General features: G+C 43.1%; 1 protein-coding gene across 1 annotated transcript in view; it reads left to right on the top strand.

The window, feature by feature from the left end:
• Positions 1–25,513, top strand: part of FASN (fatty acid synthase) — a 52,701-nt gene that overhangs the window by 11,442 nt on the left and 15,746 nt on the right. The window contains exons 5-23 of the mRNA XM_074260494.1: positions 751–951; positions 1,746–1,868; positions 3,368–3,483; positions 3,971–4,105; positions 7,250–7,709; positions 8,259–8,446; positions 8,774–8,963; positions 10,816–10,910; positions 11,580–11,714; positions 12,479–12,682; positions 15,359–15,474; positions 16,984–17,159; positions 20,693–20,884; positions 21,127–21,207; positions 21,384–21,563; positions 22,267–22,446; positions 22,646–22,849; positions 23,680–23,990; positions 25,073–25,462. Of these exons, the coding sequence (XP_074116595.1) occupies positions 751–951; positions 1,746–1,868; positions 3,368–3,483; positions 3,971–4,105; positions 7,250–7,709; positions 8,259–8,446; positions 8,774–8,963; positions 10,816–10,910; positions 11,580–11,714; positions 12,479–12,682; positions 15,359–15,474; positions 16,984–17,159; positions 20,693–20,884; positions 21,127–21,207; positions 21,384–21,563; positions 22,267–22,446; positions 22,646–22,849; positions 23,680–23,990; positions 25,073–25,462 (3,677 nt within the window). The remainder of the gene's footprint in view (positions 1–750; positions 952–1,745; positions 1,869–3,367; positions 3,484–3,970; positions 4,106–7,249; positions 7,710–8,258; positions 8,447–8,773; positions 8,964–10,815; positions 10,911–11,579; positions 11,715–12,478; positions 12,683–15,358; positions 15,475–16,983; positions 17,160–20,692; positions 20,885–21,126; positions 21,208–21,383; positions 21,564–22,266; positions 22,447–22,645; positions 22,850–23,679; positions 23,991–25,072; positions 25,463–25,513) is intronic.

Genomic DNA, 25,513 nt, shown 5'->3' with positions numbered 1-25,513 from the left:
CTCTCTGGACCTCTTACCTTCCCAATAATAGGGAAGCACAATGCCTCGAAGTGCATATCTGGAGAACTCATCATCCTGAATTCAAATCTGGCTTCAGACATTTACATGCTGTGTCACCTGAGCAAGCCACTTAACCCAGTTTGCTTCAGTTTCCTCATCTATAAAATGAACCAAAGAAGGAATGAAAAACCACTCTAATGTCTTTGCCAAGAAAACCCCAAATGGACATGACTGGACAAAAAGCATGATAGTGAGAGAAGAGTAGGAGAATGAGCAAAGATTGGAGGCCCTCACCCTGTTCCTTACTACCTGCATCATTTTGGGTTGGGCCTCACTTAGCTCATCTATTAAAGGAGGGGTTTGGAATGGGTATCTCCAACATCCCATCCAGTTCTAGTTGCAGACCTATGATTTTATGAAGGACATATTGGGAAGCCCCTGGGGTTCTCCTGAGATCCTTAACATCTTAAAATCTGGGCTAAAATACATCAGTCAATTGTATGATAATGAACCTTGTGGGTCTGGGCAAGGGCAGAGCTATTTAGAATCCCAGGAGCTTCTCTTAGGCCTGTCCACAGGTCAGCCCCCTTTTCTTTCTAGACACAGTCCTTTATGGAGGTCCTCAAGCTTCCTATGCTGTCTATCTGTCTTCATCTCAGCTTTGCTGAAGACAAAGAGACTTCCTAGCTTCTTCCTGCTCTGCTCTGCTTCCACACTGCCCAGTCCCATCAGTTGTGTTCTGGTTTGCAGGACCAAGCATTGCCCTGGACACTGCGTGTTCCTCCAGTCTTGTGGCTCTGCAGAGTGCCTTCCAGGCCATCAGTTCTGGGGAATGTTGTGCTGCCATCGTAGGGGGTATCAATGTCCTGCTCAAGCCCAACACCTCAGTCCAGTTCATGAAATTGGGTATGCTCAGTCCGGAGGGCGCCTGCAAGGCTTACGATGCTTCAGGTAAGGAAGGGGCTTACTAACCCCAGCCTTGTACAGGGAGGGCCAGGGTAGAAGTAACAGCAACAGTGAATAAAGAGGTCTCTACCCTACCTTAGTTAGTTAGTCCCCTTTCTAGTGATGCCATTAAGAAGAAGCAATATGGTTTATCACTATTTACACTGAATGTTCACTGGATAAGCAACAGGAACTTCAAAAATGGAGAAAATAAAAGCCCAATAACAGTGTTGTGTTGAGAATTAGATGAGACACCACAGTAGTAGCATCAGCTCTTAAAAAAGAAGGCAAGCAGTGTGCTATGGCAGAAAGGCCCAAAGTCCTGGTTGCAGTCTCTGATCTGCCACCAACTTTCTGTGATGTCTTAAACAGCTCTCTAGCCCTCTGTTCTCATCTGTATTGGATTAGAATATCTGCACCTATTGATTTTTAAAATTATAAGCCAGATCCAATAAAAGACTGGCTAATGATCTGGCTTCATAGGAATTTTCCCAGCCATGTGGGAGGGGCCGTTCAACATGGACTTCCACCAAGGCTCTCTGACTCTCCCTTTCCCCGGTTCTTTTAAGATAAGGGCATGAGATCTCTTCCTGCTCTAGCATTTATTGGCTCCTTTCTCCTAACTTACATTACACTAAATATGGTTGTTATTCCCTAAGACATCTGTAGAAGTAGAAACTAACACTGAGGCACATCCTTGAGGGCAGGTAGGGTAGGGGCCAAAAATTAGTGTTTGCCTCAGTTTATGATAGATATAGAGCAAATATGAAGTCCTGAGAGGATATTGTCTTTCCCTTTAGGAAATGGGTATTGCCGAGCTGAGGCTGTGGTGGCTGTCCTAATGATGAAGAAATCTATGGCCAAGAGGGTCTATGCCACAGTATTGAATGCAAGCACCAACACAGATGGCTACAAAGAGCAAGGTGGGTCATGAAGTCAGGGATTGGATACCATGGTCACTGAGTGAGAACTGGCAGCAGTGGATGGACCATGTCTTAGATGCTGTTATTTGTGCCTTGTTCTGTCCTCCCAGTACAACTTCTCTGAAGGCCAAGAAGGTTTTAGCCTCAACTGGTGCTAGGGGAGATTATATCAATCAACTGATACATATGTTTTTTTGATTTACTTTGTTCATGTGTATTTACTATACATATACTATATGCCAGGCATGTATTAGGAGCTGGGGATACAAAGACAATGCCTAGTTGCCTGCCTTAAAGTATCTTAAAAATTACCCAAGGGAGACAATACATAGAAGAAAGATTATTAGAAGGGTTGGAGTGGAAGGCTTGCACTGGCAACTCTGGAAATCAGGAAAAATTGCATATAAAAGGTGGCATTTAGTTGAACTTGGAAGGAAAGTAAGGATTTTGAAAGATAGAGGTAAAGAGAATGCACTACAGGCATGGGGGACAACTCATGCAAAGGTATGGAGCTGGATGGTATATGAGGAATAGTATGTAACAAATCAAGAAAGGAAGAAATGGCCAGCTTAAATATCAAACAAAGCAGCAGATTATATTGGATTCTGGGGTAGTAGGAAGCCTGAAATTTACAGAGTAGTGTTGTGATCAGACCTATAAAAATTACCTTAGTGATTAGGCATAGGGAGGCCAAATAAGAAAGCTTTCAAAATCGTCCAGGTAAGATCTGATAAAAGTCTGAACAGGTTAATGATTATGCTTTTGGAATTATCAATGGGAAAATTTGTCAACTGAATGGAGTGAGAGGGAAGATTAGAGAATGACACCCATGTAACAAACTCATGTGACTAGAATGAGGGTGAGTTCTATTTGGGACATAATTAGTTTGAATTGCCAGTGTGATCTCTTGTTTTAAATGTCTAATGAGCAATTGGTGGGTAAGGTAGCTCGAGAGATTCTACAACTGGATCTGAGAGACATCTGAGTAGAGATGATAATTGAACCATAGCAGCTAATGAGGTCACAACAGGGAGAGTATAGAGAAGAAAGAGAACAGAGCCTTGGGATACATGCATAGTAAAGAGGTATCTAACAAAAGAGATGGGTTCAGACAGAAGGAAAACTAGGAGAGAGAAGTGTCACAAAAATTCAGGAAGGATAGTGTCCAGAAGAAGATAGTCAGTCTGTTCTCAAATGTTTAAGAAAAAAAAAATTGGAGATCTGAAAAAAGGTCATCACTAACTTGGCAATTAAGAAATTATCTATAACTTTGGGGAGAGAACTATATCCCTAGAATACAGCATTTTGAATCTGGCATCTGGAGATCCCAGGTTCTGTGTTTGGCTGGCCTTCTGAGAAGAGAGGGGCTTGCTTTAGCAGAGGGAGCATTAGAGCAAGATGTGGCAGCAAATGGGGCATTTCATCTAAAAGGCCTAACCCAATAGATGCCTTGTGGAGGCGCCGGTGGGCAAAGCCTTCAAAGTGGTATCTTCTTGCAGGTGTGACTTACCCCTCTGGAGAGGTGCAGGAACAGCTAATGCGATCTTTGTACAAAGATTCTGGAATCTCCCCTGAATCACTGGAATACGTTGAAACCCACGGCACTGGCACCAAGGTGAAATTATGGTTTCCCCCTACCCCCATCTTACTTTATTTCCTCATCCACTTCAACCAGGATTGTGCAGGTGTTTTCTCAGCCCTTTAGAAAGTAGTCCTCCATGGCTCTCTTCAACAATGAGAGCCATTTACAAGACTGAGTATAGTTCACAACATAACATTTCACTCTTTTTGTTGTTGTTTGCTTACATTTTATTTTGCTTCTCTTTTTTATCTTGTGTGGTATGATAATTGTATAATATGTATATTGAATTTAACATGTTTCTACCATGACATATATTGGACTACTTACCATCTAGGGGAGGGCATGGGGGAAAGGAGAAAATTGGAACACTGGGTTTTGCAGGGGCTAATGTTGAAGAATTGTCCACTGTTTTAAAAAAATAAAAGGCTTTAATTAAAAAGAAAGAGAGAAAGAAAGAAAGAAAATGGTCTTCAAAGTGAACTAGGCCCAGGGACTCATGGTCTGTCTTCTGTTCCTCCAGGTGGGGGATCCTCAAGAATTGAATGGCATTGTCCGGGCTTTGTGCCAATCTCGACATGAGCCGCTGCTAATAGGATCCACAAAATCAAATATGGGCCATCCAGAGCCTGCCTCAGGATTGGCAGCCCTGTCCAAGGTAACTGATAGGGAAAACTGCACAGCCCTGCTTAGGGTAGCTTGTTAGGATAATATCTCCATTCTACAAATAGAGGAAGGAGCACTTGTGCCCCTTAGCTTTGGACGCGGGGGTATTTGAGGTTGAGGACATTGACTCATACAAGATAGATTTTCTCTATATGTTCAAGTATGCAACCTTCTTGGGAAAGTTACTGTCATGTGTCTTATGTGGTATTAAGCCAAAGTCTCAGTGAGTGTGGCAATCATGTTTTCCAAATTTTGGTCTGCAGAGTGGTCTTTTCACTTAAGTATCCCTTTAAATGTTGCTGTTGCCAGAAATAATTAGGTTTAACCAGGAAGCAGGAATGGAAAAGGGCTTAATAAGAATTGTGGGAACAGGAGTAGCCCTCAGCTCTGAATCAGAAGCTCTTACTTCCAATCTTGACTTTACCCTGAATTTCCTGTGGGCCTCAGTTCTAAACTGTAAAAAAGAAGAAAATATATTTGCCAAAGTTCCTTCCAGCTACAAAATTTTCAATCCATATCCATTTCCTCCTCTATAAAATGAAGGAGTTGGACAAAATAACTTCCAGATCCCTTCTAACTCTACTGTCTTTGATTCTTTGATTAGTGAATGAGCCTAATGGAAGCTAAGAAACTAGTGATTTGGCCCCAGATTGGAATTGCTACCTCTGCCTGGCTTGGCTGGTTTGACTGGGTGTGGTTGATTGATTGGGCTTGACTCTGGGGGAGGAGGCAGCCACAGGTGATCAGTCTCCTCCTGCTTTGTGTAGGAGGGTGATATACAAGTACCTTCTTTTCCCTGAAGCCTTCTGCTCCCCAACCCCCCATTACAATCTTCCTCCCTCAGGCTTGTGTTACTGTTTATTATCTGCCCTGCCATCTCCAGTCTGAATTCTTATACCTATTCTGAGGCTAAACCAGAGTCACTGCTTACACCCTGAGGATGGGTTCATGTAGAGGGACCCTAGTACAGGAAAGGGGATAGCATGGGGGAGGCAGTCAGCCATTCCTTGAGTTAGCCACCCTAGTCACACATATTAAGTGATGGACACTGTGGTAATCATACAGGATACAAAGACAAGAGTGACGTCCCTTCCCTCAGGAAGCTGGAGACAGCATGCCCACATGTAGGGAGACAAAGAAGCTACAGGCTAGCTTTGGAGGGGAAGGCAGAAGCTGTTGGGAGGATCAGGAGAGGTGACTCGCCAGCTGGGTCTTGAAGGCACCAAGGATTCCTGGTTGTGAGATAAGAGAGCTCCTGATAATGTAGATGCAAAGTCCTGTATATCAAGAACTTCTCGAAGACCAGTATGGAGGAGGGCTTAATGTGTAGTAAGGTTGGGAAGGTAAGATGAGACCAGGTCAGACTTTTAAATGCCAAACACAGGGCAACTGTGGGTCAAAAGTACCACTTAGGGGGCAGCTAGGTGGTGCAGTGCATAGAGCACCAGCCTTGAATTCAGGAGGACCTGAGTTCAAATCTGGTCTCAGACACTTAACACTGCCTAGCTGTTGTGACCCTGGGCAAGTCACTTAACCCCAGCCTCAAAAAAAAAAAAAAAAAAAAAAAAAAAAAAAAAAAAGTACCACTTATATTTTATTCTAAAGTTAAGAGGACATCAGGTTAAGAGTAGGATGGTGACATCATCAGCCCTGTGTTTTAGGAATCTTCACCTTGTCAACAATGTGGAGAATGGTTTGCAGTGAAGAGAGACAGTTGAGACAGGGAGAGTAATTAGGAAGATAATACAATAATCCAGGTAAGAAGTGACAAGGGCCTGAAAGAGTGCCATGGCAGTGAAAGGAGAGGTGTGAGAGGTAAGCAAGAAGACAAGGGATTTATTGTCTGGGTAGAGTAAATGAGAGTGAGGAGGCAAAGATAACACCAAGATGGTGAGCCTGAGTTCCTGGAGAGGTGGTAAGCACTTTAGACAGAAATAAAGAAATTCAGAAGAGGCCAAGGTTGAGGTGAAAGATACAGAATTCTATTTTGGTCATATTGAGTCTGAGATGGCTCATAGAATATCTGTGTGGAGATGTCTTATAAACTCAGTGGTGGTACCATTGACGGTAATAAGAAAGTTCAAAAGAAGATTTTTGCAAAAAGATGAGTTCTGCTTTGTATGTATTAAATTTGGAATGTTCATTAGGCAGGTGTGGGACTGGAGCTCTAGAGAGACTAGCTCTAGAAATAAAGATTTGATGGTTTTCTGCATTGAAGTGATCACTGAACCTATAAGAATTGATAAGATCAACAAAAGAGAGAATATAGAGTCTGGGAAAGAGCCTTGGAGTATAACATGGATAGTAATCCAGCAAAGGAGATTTAACTCTGATCAGAGAGTTAAGAAGAGAACAAAGAGAGAAGTTATCACAAAATTCATAGTCCAGGAATGTTCAAGGATCAATAGTGTCCCTTTCCTGCAGAAAATTCAATTGAGAAAAGACCATTAAACATGGTATTTGTGGGATCATTGGTGATCTCTGTGGTGAAGCATATTTTAATCCCATTGTCCACAATTAGTCCCTCCGACTCCCTCCACTCTTGCACTATGTTATATTTTAAAGAGAACAACAATAACAAAAAATCATGGAGCATATCTATATGCCCATAGGGTGCTCATAGATGAAAAGCAACAACTATAACTCAATCTGTCATTACCATACTCTGACATCCAGAGTTGGTTTAGTTCTAAATTGAGGAGGTTGAATGATCCTCTAAGATACCTTCTAGATGTCATGTTCTCAGTTTCTAAGATTTAGAAGGTAGGCTCCCCACAGTCTAAAGGGCCAGGGTTCATAGACAAATTGGAGATCCTCATAGGCTAGATAATAGTTACCTTCCCCAGGGAAGTAGAATTACAGAATGTTAGTCCCATTAGATTATAAGAGAGTCATAAGTCATTTCCCAGGCATCATGTTCCCATTTCCCAGGGTGCTATCCTGTAAAGCTTCATTAGTGATAGCAGGAGTGGGTGGGACTGGATTCACTTAATAGTCCCAATTAGAGGTAGAGGGAAGAAAGGCTGGTCCTCTTCAGCCCTGAAGAACCAGCTGTAGAGAACAGGTTTTCTGATTGCCTTTGAGATACTCCAGGGGTCACCCACATTCCTCTGCCTCATTCTGCTCTTACCCACAGGTGCTTCTCTCTCTGGAACATGGGGTCTGGGCTCCTAACCTGCACTATAAGGACCCCAACCCTGAAATCCCTGCCCTCCTGGATGGAACACTTCTGGTGGTTGACAGACCAATCCCTGTTAAAGGTGGCAATGTTGGCATCAACTCATTTGGTTTTGGTGGCTCCAATGTCCATGTCATTCTCAAGCCCAACACTAGGCGAACCCGTTCCCTACAGCCCCTCTCCTTACCACACCTGCTGCAGGCCAGCGGGCGGACCAAGGAAGCTGTAGAGACACTGCTGGAGCAGGGCCAGTTGCAGGCCCAAGACCAGACTTTTGTGAGCATGCTCAATGACATTGCCATGGTGCCCACAGCCAGCATGCCCTACCGAGGTTTCACTGTGCTGGGTGGTGAGGACAATGCCAAGGAGGTACGGGTGGTAACCTCAGGCGAACAACCCCTCTGGTTCATCTGCTCTGGTGAGTTTTCCAGCTCTTTGTCCACCCCCTCCCCCCTGATCTTCTCCACCTGAAACCCTACCTGGGGCCAGGGCTTTACTCTAATTATAGAATCTTAGAATTGAGAAGAACATGTCCATTCCTGTTTCTAAATGCAACTACAGCCATGTTAATTCTGCAATCCTTTTTTCTATTGACATAGAATGTTAAGTTCTAAATCCTCTTTGCTACACATTAAGTCCCATTTCATCATTTACTTATATCTGGGAGAGGAAGGGTGAGAACTAGAAGAATGAAAACATTCCTATTTATAAGAAACTCATTTGTGTGTGTGGTGGTTTCCAAACTTTCTTCTTCTCCCTCCTACCCCATCCCTGAGTCTTCTCTTCTCCAGGCTCAGTAATCCTCACTCAGTGCCAAGGGCTTAACCAAGGGATTCTCCCACATACACACCTGTCAATCTGTCTCTTCTGTAGCTATTCTGAAGTGGGGTAAATACTTCCCTCCATGCAAATAGGAGGGGGGAAAGGAGGGGAGGGTTTAAACCTTATCCTCCTATCCGTCAAACAGGTATGGGAACACAATGGCAGAAGATGGGCTTGAGTCTCATGCGATTGGACATCTTTCGCAACTCCATCTTGCGCTCTGATGAGGCTGTGAAAGAGTATGGCCTCAAGGTGTCTGACCTGCTTCTGAGTACTGATGAGAACACCTTTGATGATATTGTCCATGCCTTTGTCAGCCTTACTGCAATTCAGGTAGGAAAGAAGACATTACTCCGTTTCTTTATGTATGTCATCCAATAGACATATTGGTCTTCATACCTAGGCCCACATACAAAATAAGTAATCCTTTACTCAAGAAAAAGGCTTTAGAAGATCTATATGATTGTCTTTCTGATAATCTCATGAGTGGGAGTATAAGGGGTAGCCTGATGAGACATTTTTTTAGTCTGTTATCCCACTCCTTCCCCAGCCTCTTACCCCCATACCATTAGTCTTAGGATCCAGCAAAGAAATGGTCCAAGACTGAAGGGTTGGTGATCTTTGGTCTTTCACTTCTCCCTTTTCTCTCCCTCTCTTCAGATTGCCCAGATTGACATGCTGACGGCAATGGGCTTAAAACCAGATGGCATTATCGGGCACTCCTTGGGTGAGATAGCCTGTGGCTATGCTGATGGCTGCCTCACCCAGAATGAGGCTGTCCTTGCTGCCTACTGGAGAGGCCAGTGCATTAAAGATGCCAAGTTCCCTGCAGGAAGCATGGCAGCTGTGGGTAAGTGTTCAGTAATTGCCATGCCTTTATGTGGAGTTGCCCATTCTAGGTCCCTCTGAGAAGTCAGGGCAAGGTGAGATCAGTAATAACACATGGGCCCCAAGCAGACTATAGAGGTAAACGTCTGTTCTGTCTTCCCTGATTAGTTCTATCATTTGTTTGGTTAAGAATTTCCCCCATCTGAGTGTAAACTGTGAGCATTGTTTTTTGTTTTGTTTTGTTTTGTTTTTTTTCTCTTCCCAGATTATTTTTACCTTGTGAATACAATCCTTCCTTAACAACAACAACAACAAAATTCGGTTCTGCACATATATGATGTACTTAAGATATACTGTAAGATATTTAATATGTATGGGAATGCCCGACATCCAGGGGAGGGGGTGGAAGGAAGGAGGGGAAAAACTCGGAACAGGAGGGAGTACAAGGGATAATGTGTTTAAAAAAAAAAAAAATTACCTATGCATATGTACTGCCAAAGAAAATGTTATAATTATAAAAATTTTAAAAAAAAATTTACCTTTTAAAAAAAAAAAAAATTTCCCCCTATCCATAGTTGTGCAAGGTATCTCCTTCCAGGCATACCATATGTGAAGAAAGGACACAAACTAGAGAATTAAGGCTTAAATTCCAACTCTCTCATTCCCAAGCTGCTGTGTGGCCTTGGACTAATTATTTCCACTTTGCCTGGGCCTCTGTGTTAGCACCTAAAAAATGAGTAGCTTGGTCAAGATGATCTCCAAGGAGATCTCCTACCTCTCACATTCTGTGGTCCTTCCCTTGTCCCAGAGCCTTGTGTGTTCATGACAGCTGCTTCTGGGCCACTCATTTAAATGTTAACCGAAATCAAACAGATAGGAAGACAAATTCACAGCAGTTGGGTTTTTTTCTGGTTTACCAGAACTAAATAGAAACATTTTAAAATTAAAAATTAGAAAAAAATTTTCAATATTGATTCTTGCAAAATCTTCTGTTCCAACTTTTTCCCTCCTTCCCTCCACCCCCTTCCCAGATGGCAGGCAGTCCCATACATGTTAAATGTTATGTTAAAGTATTTGTTAAATATAATATATGTATACACATTTACAAATTATCTTGTTTTACAAGAAAAAAATCAAATTTAGAAAGAAGGTAAAAATAACCTGGGAAGAAAACAAAACTGTAAGCAAACCATAACAGGAAGAGAGAGTGTAAATGCTATGTTGTGGTCCACACTAATTTCCCAATGTTCTTTCTCTGTAGCTGATTCTGTTCATTAAAGATCAATTGGAACTGATTTGGATCCTCTGATGGTTGAAAATGGCCACATCCATCAGAATTGATCATCATATATATTGTTGTTGAAGTGTATAATGATTTCCTGCCAAGTTTGAGAAAGGCAAAGTTAAACCATAGAAATAGGTGGTGAAGGGGAGGCATGAGGCCTAGACATAGCTTTATTAGAAATATCTATTCCAGAAAGCCCAAGGCTTGATCTGGATATCGTCCTGACTAGGGAGGAGAGGCCTATACCTGGATTCCTGAGTTAAGAACCTTATTGTCTCTTCTCTCCTCCCTCCTAAACTCCACTGAAGCCCTTTAAGCCTATAGCCTCCCTCTCTGTCCCCTCCAAACCAAGGGACCAGCTTATGAAGGCATGCATATATGCTGAAAACCCTGTACATGCTTATCCTCAAATACTTGTGATTGTCATCAACTACCAGATCCAAAAAAATCCAATGTAAGGAAAGGAACCCTGGGAGGACAATGGGTCTTGGCTCCACAGAAAGGGACCCTAGTTTACCTGGGATCCCTTACTCCTACGTCCTCCTGGCCCTTCATTATTTGAAATGACATTTCTGCTCCTCATTTGTAGGGCTGTCATGGGAAGAATGCAAACAGCGCTGTCCCAAGGGTGTTGTCCCTGCCTGCCATAATTCTGAGGATACAGTTACCATTTCAGGGCCCCAGGTAAGTGGGGACTTCAGGCAGAAAAAGGTGGTAGAGAATCTGGCCTTTCAGGCCAGAGAGAAGAGAGCTTCTTTTAGAATTCCTCTGGACTCATTAGGACTTGGGCAAGATTGGGGCCAAACGTTTTTCAGGGTGGTTCTAAGACCTCTTAGAATGAGGCTTCAGAGTATGTCATGAGAGGATTAAGCTGCTGCTTTGTTTGGGTCCTTGATATTTAAGAGTATCCTGGCTCTCCTCCTGAGGCTCATGTATAAATTACAAGTCCTTTTCTGTGAGATGCAGGTTAGTAAAATGGAAAAAGTAGCCATCTCAAGGCAGACCTGTATTCATCAGCATGCTGCCACAGGCCCAGCACAGTCATGAGCTACCTCTGTGCCTTTGTGCAAGTCCTTTGTCACTTTCCTTCCTTATAAAATAAGATGGTTGGATTTGATGATTTTTCACGTCTCCCTGCAGCTCTTAACATTTGGTGATTGTCAGCTGGTTTTTCAGACAAATGAGCTTGTTGCATATTCCAGTAAAGAGAGTCTAGGCTTTGGAAACAGTAGCTTTGAGAAATAACAGGAAAGGCACTGATCAGCCTTCTCTTATCCCTACCTCCCCAAAATGTTTACCTCTTTTGTTTCTTTGAAGAACAAGGAAACTAACACTATCTGTGTGTTTCCCCAGGCTTTAGTGAGCAAATTCATTGAGGAGTTAAAGAATGAAGACATATTTGCTAAGGAAGTGAACACTGGTGGTGTTGCCTTCCACTCCTACTTCATGGAGTCCATTGCTCCTGTGCTGCTTCAAGCCCTTAAGAAGGTGAGTAAGAGGGGGTCTGGAAGCCCCTGGGAGCCCAAACATATATTTACTGTGAAACAAAGCCTCAAGGAAGCACCAGGGAGTGGGGAATACAAAGAGAGTCAAAGGCCCAGTGCCTGCCCTCATGAAGTTATAGTTTAATAAGGAAATAGGACAAGTTAAAGGGTAGTTAAGATGGCTTCTAGCTATTGTGTTGCTTTAAATAATAGTCACTTCAGACACATGCCCTTCCAGTTCTTGCCATTCTTTGGTTCTGAACCAAGAAGATGAGGGACAAGGGGAGGCCGAATAAAAGTGATTGGATCAAGAAAAGCTTCCTCTCTAGTAAGGCAGGGTATATATAAGAAGAGAGAACAGTAAGTGCTTTTAGAGATCTGTTGAGCTCTTCTGTCTTTTCTGAGAACAAGTTTAGAATCAAGTTAAAAACTGGGCCAACATGGGCCCTCTGAAGTTTCCTCTCCATGAGCTCATAGAAATTGAGACTTAACTAAGGATGTGCATACCCTTTGATACAGCAGTGCTACTACTGGGTCTGTATCCTACAGAGATCATAAAAGAAGGAAAAGGGAAAAAAAAAATTGAGACTCAAGAACAAGATGAAAGAAGAAATGATGTAGTGGATTGGGGTGTTCTTGGGAGGGGGGGGTTGATGATAGAAGGAAGATAGAAAGAGAGAGAGAAGAAATACCAGCCAAAAATGTGACTGGGATAGATATCAGGGCCTTCAAAATGTCTTTTTTTAATCTTGGCTATCTCTCACACAGGTGATCAAAAATCCCCGGCTCCGCTCCCCTCGATGGCTCAGCACCTCCATCCCTGAGGACCAATGGAATGGTACCCTGGCCCAAACATCCTCAGCAGAATACAATGTCAACAATTTGGTGAGCCCAGTGCTCTTCCAGGAGGCCCTGAGGCATGTCCCTGACAATGCTGTGGTGGTGGAGATCGCCCCCCACGCTCTGCTGCAGGTATTGGGACCCTGGGGGAAGGCCAGTTGCACAGTTGCTCCAAGAGCTTGCCAGAAATGTTGTCGTCCTCTTATAGTGGCAGAAAAATCATTCTAGCAGTTGGCAAAGAATATTTCTTGCTTGCTCCTACATGTTCCACTGTGCTGGAGGCTGTCAGGGGAGGCCTATACAGCACAATGTAAGAAATTTCTTAAGTACCTCTAGGTGGCATGCACCATATCCTCTGAATTGGGTGTTGAGATATAAATTTTAACTCAGATGGAATCCCTACCATCAAGGAACTTGTAGTAAGCAGATAAGACATGACAAATCACATAAAGGACATTAAAGAGTTGGAAAATAAAGCACTTATTGGAGTCTAAAGGGGAAAAATTCAAGGTCACAATTCTGCCTACAAGTAATTTATAATGTCGAGGTGACAAGAAAAATCAGGAAATGGCTATTAAGCTCATTCATCCCCACCCCCCAAAAATAATATGTGCCATATGAATTCAGAAGCGAGAGAGATGATGAGGGGCAGTGTGGTAAGGTAGTTCAAATCCTGCTTTTGCTATTTAGTAGTCCGTGTGAACCCTGGGCAAGTGGATTCCCTAGGCCTCATTTTTTTTTGTTAAATGATGGACTTGCATTCAAGAAGTCTCAACCATAAATTTGTGTTCTTTTGAACAAGAGCTGATTTATGGGAGACTTACTGGAAAAGGTAGATTTTTTTTTTTTTTTAATAGTTTTTTATTGACAGAACATATGCATGGGTAATTTTTCAACATAGACCCTTGCAAAAACTTCTGTTCCAACTTTGCCCTTCCTTTCCTCCATCCCCTCCCCTAGGTGGCAGGTAGTCCCCTACATGTTAAACATATTTAAATATATCTTAAATACAATATATGTGTACATATTTATACAGTTCTCTTGTTGCACAAGAAAAATCAGATTTAGAAAGGTAAAAATAACCTGGGAAGAAAAAAAAATAAAAATGCAAGTAGTCCACATTCCTTTCCCAGTATTCTTTCTCTGGGAGCTGATTCTCTTCCTTACTGATCAATTGGAACTGATTTGGATCCTCTCATTGTTGAAGAGAGCCACTTCCATCAGAATTGATCCTCGTATAGTATTGTTGAAGTGTATAATGATCTCTGTATTCACCCTGCTGGTCATTTCTTACAGAACAATAATATTCCATAACATTCCTGTACCACAGTTTACTCAGCCTTTCTCCAGCAGATGGGCATCCACTCAATTTCCAGTTTCTGGCCACTATAAAAAGGGCTGCCACAAATATTTTTGCACATGTGGGGTCTCTTTCCTTTCTTTAAGATCTCTTTGGGATACAGGCCCAGTAGTAACACTGCTGGATCAAAGGGGACACGCACAGTTTGATAAACTTTTTGAGCATAGTTCCAAATTGTTCTCCAGAATGGCTGGATCCATTCACAACTCCACCACTGTCCCAGTTTTCCAGCATCTCCTCCAATATTCATTATTATTTGTTCCTGTCATCTTAGCCAATCTGACAGGTGTGTAGTAGTATCTCAAGAATTGTCTTAATTTGCATTTCTCTGATCAATAATGATTTGGAACACCAAAAAGTAGATCTAGATGGGAGTATTTGAAAAGCTGTTGAGCAAGGGCAATAATATAGCTGAGGGAGACAAGATAGGCTGATGACCTTCATATAGAGAGATAAATAATCATAATTTAAATGGAGGATTTTTTTTTTTTTTTTTTTTTTTTTTTTTTTTTTTTTTAGGGAAGGGTGGGAAAATAGGTTGGACAGGTATGCCAAATTTTGAAATCCTTGAAAGCTGACAAGAAAGTTTAGTCTTGAGGAATTCAGGCAGTGAGTGGCTCTTGAGTAAAGAAGCAACATGTTGAAAATTATGTTTGAGGAAGATTATTTTCAGCCTATACAAGGTTGAGTAGGAAGCTGAATTTGGGGAGATAGGATGGTAGGGTGGTTTGGCATCTAAGTATGAGAAGTTTTTGGACTAGAGTGGGAACAGAAAAGAGATAAGAGGGACATGTTTGAAGAAAAATCAAAATTGAATGACATATAAAGTTCCCTTCCATTTCAATCTATAATCCTATGAAGAGGAATCAATCCAAGTTAAGTCAGGCTTTGAAACTATATTACTAAGAAAATGCTATTTAGAATTAAAGAATAAGTTTTAGGATTTTATTTAATTTAGACATTTCAATTTTAAGGTGGTTATAGGACATTCAATTGAAAATATCCAGGCTTGCAGGTGGACCAAACAGGAATTTAAGAATCATCTACATATTTAAATCATGAGATCTCTGAAGGAAAGGATGCTGTTGAGGAAAGAACTCTAGGAATATCTGAAATTCAGTGGGTATGGGAGGAGGGTGGCTAGGAGATCATAGAGAATGATAGAGAATCAGAGGGAAATCAGTAGGTGCCATTAGATTTGAAAGCATAAGAAGTTTTTCAGTGGGGGCACAAAACAGACTGGAAAGAAAAGTAGTAGTAGTCACTATATAAATTAGAAGGTCAAGCAAAGGGTAGCTACACGGAAGCACATCTGTGGCTAAGAAGTAGAGCAAACAGCTAGAGTTGGGACCAGGGTTGAGCAGAGCTTCTCAGCTTTTTCTCTTTTCTTGATCATAAGACAACTTCTCTGACCTCTGGGTCTTTCTCTCCCCCCTCCCTCCCTTCAGTCAGTTCTGAAGAGAGCCTTGAAGCCAACCTGCACAATCATTCCTCTGATGAAGAAGGACCAGAAGGATAACCTGGAGTTTTTCCTCACCAACATCGGAAACCTCCACCTAAATGGGTAGGCGAGTCATGTGGGGAGATGGGGGCTATTTGTACTCCATGAGGACTAGCCCAGGTTTCACCATCATAGTCCCACATGGGAATCCTAGAATAAAAAGAGTCCTGCTAACTTGGAAATCTGTTTGACATAATTGCACATATACAGCCTGTATAAGTGGGGGGAAAATACTATCTTAAAAGGGGGAAAAAAGAGAGATCCTAGTCCAAATTCTCTATTGACTCATCTACTATAGAAAAGGTATGGATAACTCAAAACTATTTCAGTTTTGTTAAACATTCCCATTCATTCACCCATTTAAATACTGTGACCACCACTCCTACCACCTGTCCCCAGTCTGATTCCTGTCTTGCCCTAGCTCAGCCCAAATGAAATCTGGAACTCCACTGACAAAGGCAGCGAGATATAACTAGTTCACAAAGCAGTTATCTACCTATGAATAATGGGTACTGACTTATATATGGTGGCTATAAAACAGAAACAGTTTGATTATTGGGTTGGGTTTTTTCCCTTAAATTAGTAAATATACAAGAATCAATATGACTACTATGAGTGTTGACCTCTTCAAAGTAGTTCCTTTAAGAAGCTAGATATTTTATTTCAAGTGATGCTACCCTTATTCATAATGTTTTGGGAGCTTATTAGAAATGGTTAAGCTAGTTTAAGAGCTACACTTTGTTTCTAATCCATAATAGTATTTCTCAGCTTGCTCACTCACCTTATTCTTCAGACTTGGCTCCCAGAGTCTTTGAGCTATTTCTAAAAATCAAATCTGCCTCCAAGGAAGATTTGTTAGCATTTACTTCAGTAATCAAAGTTTCATATTTTGCCTGATACTTTCCCTCTACTGGCCCCTCTAACTCAGTAGAAAGCCTTTTAAGGTTTTTGTGGCCCAAAAAACTGATTATCCTTCAGACAATTTAAGGGTGTCACCCATGGATGGTCTTTTGATTCTACTCTTTACTCGGGGTTCTTTTTTTTTTTTAAGAGGCACCATCCAAGAAGGAGCTGCTTTTAGTCAAACAAATCAAATCATATAAAGGAAATGATGAATCCCTCAGAATTTGTCTAGGCTCAACCTTTACTAGGCCTGGGCTTACTGTCTGTGGCTATCAAAAACCAAGGTCAGCTTCAAACCTTGATGAGTCATTGATGGAGGACTTGAGTGGCAGTCTGTCATTAAAGATATTTAAAACATTGTGCTCTAACAGTGTGACTGCTGCAAGGATATTTCCCAAAGAGGTCAGAATCATTTTGAGCTTCAGCAGTACAATGAAAGCCATCTTTCTTCCCAAGGTGACTAAAGAGAACATTCATTTGGATTTATTAATTCTGGTCTAGTTATTAACCATCAGTATCATCTCAGAGGTTCATCTTCAGGTTAGGAATTAGAATAGATATCCTCCCAGGTCACTTCCGAAACTGTTTATGACTGCTTCACAATCTCATAGACTTTCTGAGAAGTTCTGTGTGTCCAGATGCTGATTAATTTTCTTTCTCTTACTTCAGCATTACCGTGAATCCCAATGGCCTTTTTCCACCTGTGGAATACCCTGCCCCCATGGGGACACCACTCATTTCTCCTCATATCAAGTGGGACCATAGCCAGAATTGGGATGTCCCCTCTACCAGTGATTTCCCCAATGGCTCAGGAGGCTCCTCTTCCTCCACCATCTACAACATTGGTAAGGTTCCTCCCTCCCTGATCCCTGGAACCCGGTCCCCTATGGATGTGGCCAAAATCATAATGCAGAGAGATCCAACTCATGCTATCCTATCCATGGTCTGCAGCTGACAGGCTGCATAACCTTTGGCACTATCTCTGGCCCTGGCAGTGTTAGACAATAAGCATCCTGTCCAACAGAGAGAATTTGGGGGGTAGGAGGATCCCGTCTGGACTCAGTCTCATGGAGGCTTCAGGAGGTGGCAGTTCCAACTCAGAAGTCCATTTCCCTGTTGGCCTCCTGTACAATATAAGAAGCCACTTCAGCTGCCCCAGCATGGGGAATGAGTCTAGAGGTTTATTCTGGCCCTGGCTGTGTCCCTCAGGAGCTACACTACCATAATCAAGGCTCTTCTAAAAGCTTGGCCAGCATGTTCTCTGTAGGGAGAGGGTTAAACTAAATGAATGCTGAGGGCTCTTCCAGCTCAAAGTGTGTGGAACAGTATTTACTGAGGGCCCACTCTTTTTTCCTAGCCCTTTCCTAGGTTCTGGGTGTGGGGGGGGAGTCTACATAAGGGTAGAGATCTTCAAGGAGTCTCTTTGGGGAAATAATAATCATGAAGTGGCCACTGTGGGTGTTTGTAACCACTTAGCACTGGGAAGTCTGCTCAATAAAACAATGAGGAATGGATCCATAGGGGAACATAGAGACTATTCATTTAGATTTAAACCATACAAGGAAAAGTGAGGAGAGGAGACCCATTGGATGAGAGCAGAGGATACATGTTGAGGAAATAAATAGACCGTGTTGGCTAGCATGTGGCCAGACCATGGAGGCCATAAATGATAGGGACAGCTACATTGGACTTCATCTCTTAGGCAAAGGGAAGATCTGTTGGTTCTTGACCAGAGGCATGGCTTAATCAATAAAAATTGGTCTTTAAAAAGATTACTGTGTTAGTATCTTCAGCACAAAGTGGTGAACCAAACTTGTGTAAGAAAGATTGGAAGACAAGGATTGGAGGTAGGGTAGAAACCTTGTTAGGAGGCTATTGACTATTACAATAGTCCAGGGGAAAGGTGGCAAAGGCCATAAGTGTAGAGCAATTTCAGGGAGAGTAGAGGTCAATGAACAAGTCCATCTGGTATGTCAGAGAAGACATTCAAAGGAAACTTTATATCCAGACATCTGCTAGAAGACATCCACAGTTAACAACGGAGGGGTCAGTAGTTTCTTTATTAGCTTTAAGGAACATTTCATTCTTCAAAAAAGTAGAAGCCCTTTGCTTTTCAGGTTTAAAAAAAAAATTAATTCTCAAAAATCCACAGCATGTCTATTTAATAATAACAGAAAGGAGAGGTGTTCACAAGAGAAAATGCTATTCTAGGTGTGATTCTCACTAATAGTGAGGAATTCATTGCTGGGGTGGTAAGGAAAGATAAATGTGGGATTTGGGGGGAACTTTTTCCTAAATTTCAAATTTCCCAGATTTCAATGGGTTCAGAGAAAATAAAGATAAGATCCTGGGATAGTTAGATAGTAAGAATGATGGACCAAAATCAGGGATTCAAATCCTGCTTCAGATTATTTAGTTAGTAGCTGTGAGTCCCTGGCCAAGTCACTTAATCTTTGATTCAGTTTTCTCATCCGTAAAATGGAAGTGGTGATATTACCCACCTACCTCTTCAGAATTGTAATGAGGCTGCATTGAGGGAACAATTGCACAATATTTTGTAAGTCTTAAAATTGTTGTTGTTATTGTTATTATCCTGTGGCTTAAAATTTACAGGGGAATTCAGTCCCAAAGAGATGGGAAATACTAAAAAAGTGAGATTATTAAGACACAAATGGGAATAGTCCAAGTAAGGAGGGGAAGAGGGTTTTTTCTAAAGACGCTAAAGTATATGCACAGGGACCTTGCCAACCAACTTGGATTTTTAAAAGACATGGAGAAGATAGAATGCTTGCCTTTACTTGGGGCACGTGGGACATTGCAAACTGACAACAGAGCAAAAACTGCTCAGTTGTCATATTCTGTATTCTCTGCCAAGAAAAATCCTATTTATACTGAAAATGTCAGAACAGAAATGACCCCAAGGATTGACATCTAAAAAAAAAAAAATAAGAAACCAATGAGAGAGGGACCTTACTGCCTTTGGTACATTTAAGTCACCTGGCCCATATGAAGGGCATACGTGGCTCTTAGTAGATGGAATTGCTGAGATCCTGGGAGAGGTACCAAAAACCAGGTGAAAGGTACTATCCTGATCTGAGAGAGAGAGAGGCTGCCAACTGTCGGCCAATGTGCTTGACTTCAGTGCTGGGTAAGATTTTAAAGTGAACATCCAAAAAGGAAGAACCACTCCTTCCAGACTAACTCTGTTGCTTTATTGATTTTTAAATTTTAGATAGGGTTATTAAATTGATAGGTGAGAAGAATGCCATAAATACTGGTTTAACTAGGTTTTAGCAAAGCTTTTGATGTTATTGTGGAGAATATGGTGAGACAGGGACTAGGTGATAATATAATTGGATGGATTCAGACATAAATCCATAAAAGCCTAGTTACTCTATGCTCTCTCTAGGTGTACTTAATGGATTCAACACTAGCTGAATAGTCAGTGAGGCAAGAAGACTTCAGTGGGGCATCCCAGAGTTTAGCATTTTATCAATGACTTAGATAAAGGTATAGGTCACTTCTGTTAATTTTGCATATAACTAGTTCTATCTGCAGTGCCACCTAGCTTCCAGCAAAAATGGAAGCTAGGACAACCAAAAAGTTAATCTAAGATGTCTTAGAAATGCATGGAAAAGCAGAAAGGAAATAAGGAAATTAATTAAGCACCTACTATGTGCCAAGCACTGTGCTTAAGTACTTTCAAAATTTGAACTTGGATCTTCTGCCTCCAAATCTAGTGCTATATCCACTGCACACCTGGCATGGCTTCCAAAAATAAGGAGGCAGTCTAGACCCTATCACGGTGAGGATGGCTTTCACTTATGGCCACCATAATTTTTAGCTAGTGAGTTAAACTAGTGAGTGTCTTGAAAGGGCCATATGAAGTAGCTGAGGGTGGTTAGCCTGGAGGAGAGAACATTTGGTGAAGACAATATGCAGGTGGCGGAAAGGGCTGCTGTGGGCAGTGAATCCAGTTTGTCTGGTCCTAGAGGGAGGGACCAGGAGCAAGTGGGTCAAAGGCTCAAGGAGATCAGGAAAAATTGACCAAAAGAAAGTTTGTCTACAGGTGAAAGGGCAGTCTGGAGAAGTGGCTTCCCCATCTGTGAGGTCTTCAAGTAATAACCACTCATTGCAGATTGTGATGGGGATTTTTGCAGCGGGAGACTCTGCTCAGAGTAGGAGAGGGCCAGGCCTCAGGGGCCAAGGGATTGGGTCACTGCTGCATCCTCTTCCATGGAAAAATGACAACCAATTCTGGCTCCTCTACAGCTGCACAATCCATGTCTGACTGTCTCCTGTTGATGAAAGGAAGAGATGTGACCCATCCTTCCCTGAGGGCCTTTCCTGAAGCCTAAGTGTTCTCTTTCCCTGACAGATTCAAGTGCTGAATCTCCAGATCATTATCTGGTAGATCACTGCATTGATGGAAGAGTCATCTTCCCGGCTACTGGCTACTTGTGCCTGGTATGGAAAACCCTGGCACGGTCCCTTGACTTGGCCATGGAGGAGATGCCTATAGTATTTGAGGATGTCACCTTGCATCAGGCCACCATTCTGCCCAAAAAAGGTAAAGTGCCCACTCTGCCAAACTGTTCCAAGAACTCTTTCAGTGCAGTGGGGAGGGAAATAAATTTAAATCCTAAATCTCACCTGTCTGATACACAATTTCTATCCTATAAAATAATGATTTGGGACTATAAGTCCCAGAGAAAATCTGAGGGGCCAGTGACAACACACCAGAAGGTTGAAAGGAATCATCCATCCCTGCTGTACCTATCACTTGAATGCTCTGTTCTCTCTCCTTTGCAGGCAATGTGTCTTTGGAGGTACGACTCATGCTGGCCTCTCGAACCTTTGAAGTGTCTGATAACGGGACCCTGATTGTGAGTGGTAAGTGAGGGATTGTCACGTGCCTAGTTGTTCTGAGCCCTGTCCTTGCTTGGCCCACAAGCCTGCTCAGGTCTCTTAGCCTCCCATCTGTAAGGATGTGCCAGTCTTAACTGCTCCTTAGGCCTATCTCAGACACCAAACTCCTATCTGTTACCTCCTCCCCCTCTTCCTTGCAGGGAAAGTGTACCACTGGGAGGAGCCAGACGCCAGCCTTTTCGATTACCAGCCAGGACCAAGGCCAACAGCCTCCACTGCCAAGTTCAGCCTGTCCAAGGCTGATGTGTACAAAGAGCTGCGGCTTCGTGGTTACGATTACGGTCCCAACTTCCAGGGGATATTAGAAACCAACCTCGAAGGTGGGTCTTGTGGTTTACTATACAAAAGCTCCCAGAGGGGCCAGACTCTTCTGAGAGCCAGTGGAGCAGAGGGAGTAAAGGGGTAGCGCTCGTCCAAAGTCATACAGCTAGGAATTATCTGAGGCCAGATTTGAACTCAGGAAGATTAAGAATTCTTGACTTGAGGCCTGGCATTCTATCCACTGCACTACCTACCTAGTTGCCCAGAGTCTCTTATTTTAGAGTAAAGGGGTACTTAAGGGGTACGAGTTAGGTTCTGTGTCCTGCATTGCAACTTAGTACACTCCTTAAGGGCAGGGACTTCTTTTTGCCTCTTTTTATAAGCCCAGTGCTTAGCATGGAGCTGGCACATAGTAGATATTTAGTATAAATGTTTATCGATTATTGATAGGTGAGGCATAATGGGCTTTATAATTTATATGAGATTGTCTAAGACAAATTTTTGCCCCAAATTGGTTTCTTTCTCTACATATCTTTGGGTGGAGAAAAATGTTAATAGAGAGTTCTATGGGGAGTAAGACAAAAAACTGGACCCATTAAATCAAAGAAGGGGACTCTATTTGAAGGCATCTTGCTGGAGCAAGTATTTTAGGTACCAGCTACTCAGTGGTAGGGGGATGGGTGAATGGGAGGGAAGTAAAACTGAGCCTGGAATGTGATGGGCTTCTGGGAGCCAGTGTGGGAGCCCTTCTTGCTACCACAGGGAACCTGGGAAAGCTGCTATGGAAGGACAATTGGATAACCTTCTTGGACACTATGCTGCAAATCTCCATTGTTGGGGAATCTCAGCGCGCCCTACGCCTCCCAACACGTATCACCTCCATCCACATTGACCCTGCCACCCACCAGCAAAAAGTATATCAACACCAGGATGAGACACAAGGTGACCCCTGGCCTCCCTTCTCTTTGTTCTCTCCCTAGCTCTCTTGTTTGATGTGGTTAAAACTTCTGCATGGTGGACTGGGGATGGGGAAGGAGGGAGGGAGGCAATATGTGTGATGATGGGGATGCTTTATTGATCCTGGGGCCAGATCCAAAGCAATGCCACTGCTTCCTCTCATCAAACCTCATTGTCCCTGCAGTGGCAGACGCCTGGGTGGACTCCTGTTTAAGTAACACAGTGGCAGGCGGCGTTCTGATTACACGGCTACATGCCTCTGTGGCCCCTCGGAGGCAGCAGGAGCACCACACACCCATCCTGGAAAAATTCTGTTTTGTCCCTCACCTGGAGAGTGATTGCCTGACTGACAACACTGAGCTTCAGGGGGAGCTGCAGCAATGTAAAGGTAAAGAGATCTTGGGGTCTTCTGGTGGGGGCACTGAGGGAGGGATCAGGGTAGTTGGGGGTGGGGTTGGAGTGGTCAGAAGAGAAAAAGGTGGAAATAGACACTGAAAAAAAATAACTCAGAGGTAGACAAGGAGAAGATGAATATGGATCCATTTACCCTATCTCAGAGTACAAGAACAGGGGAGAGATGTAAATTAAATATTCCCAATATCCTCAATTGTTCCTCAGGTGACTTGGTTTATAAGATTCTGATCACCTGTCTATTCCACAAACACTTTCACTTGTCCACATCTCTGTTGAAGCAAGATACCCAGAAGTCATTCCCCAGGTTTTTAACTTTCCACCTGAGGACAAGCCATATCACATAGTTACCAGCCACCTCAGCAGGTGACTGAGATACCCATGTCACATACACCATCATTAAACTTGGGCCTTCCCCATTCCTGTGTTCTGCTTTCAAGCGTAGGACTTAGGCTTCATCTCATTAGAGGCCAATCTACCAACATCTTTCTTCATCTGGAGCCTGTCCCACTTCGCATTTGTTTCCGTTCTTTCCACCTTTGGGCCAAGATGTGTGGTCTTTCTAAAACTTCAGGAGCTTTAGAATGAACAGGCAGAGACACCTCCTGAAGTATAGTCATCTTCTTGTCTCATTTGTAAATGGGGAAAGTGAAGCCTGAGAAGGCAGAAACTCATCGCACTTAGTACATCAAGACAAATTGGCAGCTATCCTAGAGTGAAACCAAACCTACCCCCTTGCTTTAGTTATCACCTAAGGATCCTGGGCCTTGCTCCCAGCCTGGCCTTACTTATCCCCACTCCTTGCAGGCTTGATCCAGAAACTGCAGACCAAGGTGGCTCAGCATGGGGTAAAGCTCTCTGTGCCAGGGCTTACTGGGGCAGAGGCTGCTCCCTCCAATGATCCCCCACAGAAGGGGCTGCCCTATCTCCTGGCAGCTGCCTCCCAGCTGCAGCTCAATGGAAACCTGTCTGTAGAGCTGGGGCAGGTGGTAGCTCAGGAATGGCAGCGCTTGCAGGAGGATCACCTGCTGGCAGGGCTCCTGGACTCCCAAGAGCTGAAGGCCTGTGTGGATACAACTTTGGAAAACATCACCGGTTACAAGATGAAGGTGGTGGAGGCAAGTATGGCATCCTACTAGGAAAATGGCCATCAGAAAGTGGTACCTGGTGGTGGACTAAACTAAAGATGGGTAGCAAAAGGGGCAACAAAGCCCCCTGGGAAGAGTCTTAGCTTGACTCTGTTTCTCTCTACATAACTAATCTAATTGCTAATCCAGATTAATGGAAAGAGAGCTTCCCCATTAGGAATTTTCCACTTCAAGGAAACCATAGACTCAGGCCCCCTCCCCAAAATGTTTCCTTGAAAACAGCAATACAGCCAACTAAGATAGGCTTGGTAACTACGTATATTTAAATCTAGCATGAGGAAATCAAAGTCTGCACTGGTATTCTTACAGAAGGTCCACTCTTGGTCACCTACTCTGTGAATAACTTACTTTGAATTCCTACTGATTCAGTTCACCCCAGGTCTCCTCTTTGCCATCCAACCATTTGTGGATTTCTATCCAGGAATCAGAAATATCAGAGCTAGAAGGAATCTTAGGATTAGAAAGGGATTTCTTTTTGTCCCAACACCTCCATCGCACAGAGGAGGAATCTGAGAGTCAGCAGCAGAACCCAAGACCCCATTCTCTGAGGCCTTGAGCCTCCTAGGAATGTTAACTCTTCCATATCCACTCAGAGGGACTATAAATAGGAAGATAATCTGTGATAAAACAAAAATTAGACCTTGTATGGCCCAGGGCAAAGATAATTGGCATGGTTTGGGTCACCTGTGCTATCTGCTCTGTTCCATCAGAATGGCTGCTCAGTGACTGTGTCCCATGGCCCTGTGGGAAACCTTATACCAGTCTAGCATAATCCTAGGTTAGATGCATAGCAGACACTTGTAAATACTTGGCTGGGTGGGCATTTGATCAGCCATTTGAAAATGAATAGCTTTCAGAGGAATCTGGAGATCTGATGGGATAGGAGTAGAGATAGAAAATGAAGCACAGAGAGAGGGTGACACCTGCCAACGAAGTCCCTATAGTGTCCAGTCCAGGGGCATTAAGAGGTATTGAGAAGCCTCGCCTGGTACATGCCTTACTTTTCCCTTCCCTGTCCCTGACATTCACCATTCTCTTCTCTGGATTTAAAGGTTCTAGCTGGAGATGGACACTTGTACTCCCGCATTCCCGGCCTTCTCAACAGTCAGCCGATGCTCCAAGTAGACTATATTGCTACCGACCGTCAGTCTACATCTCTGGAAGGCCAGGAAGCTCACTTGCAACAGCAGGGCATCTCCCTGGGCCAGTGGGACCCAGATGAGCCTGCCCCTGACAACCTGCACAACGCCGACCTTCTAGTATGTAACTGCACCATAACTACCCTGAAGGATCTCACCACTGCCCTGAGCCACATGAGAGCTGCCATCAAGGATGGAGGATTTCTACTGTTGCATACTCTCCTCAAAGGCGAGACCCTGGGGGAGGTAGTTGCCTTCCTTACCTCCTCCAATCAGCATCAGAGACAGAGCCTCTTAAGTCAGGTGAGAGTTTACTGGTGGGAGGTGTTTGTGATTCTTTAATATTCTGTCCCA

The sequence above is a fragment of the Sminthopsis crassicaudata genome, chromosome 4 (genome assembly GCF_048593235.1).
Source record: "Sminthopsis crassicaudata isolate SCR6 chromosome 4, ASM4859323v1, whole genome shotgun sequence".
NCBI classification, from domain to species: Eukaryota; Metazoa; Chordata; class Mammalia; order Dasyuromorphia; family Dasyuridae; genus Sminthopsis; species Sminthopsis crassicaudata.
This window is presented reverse-complemented; position numbering and strand designations above follow the sequence as displayed.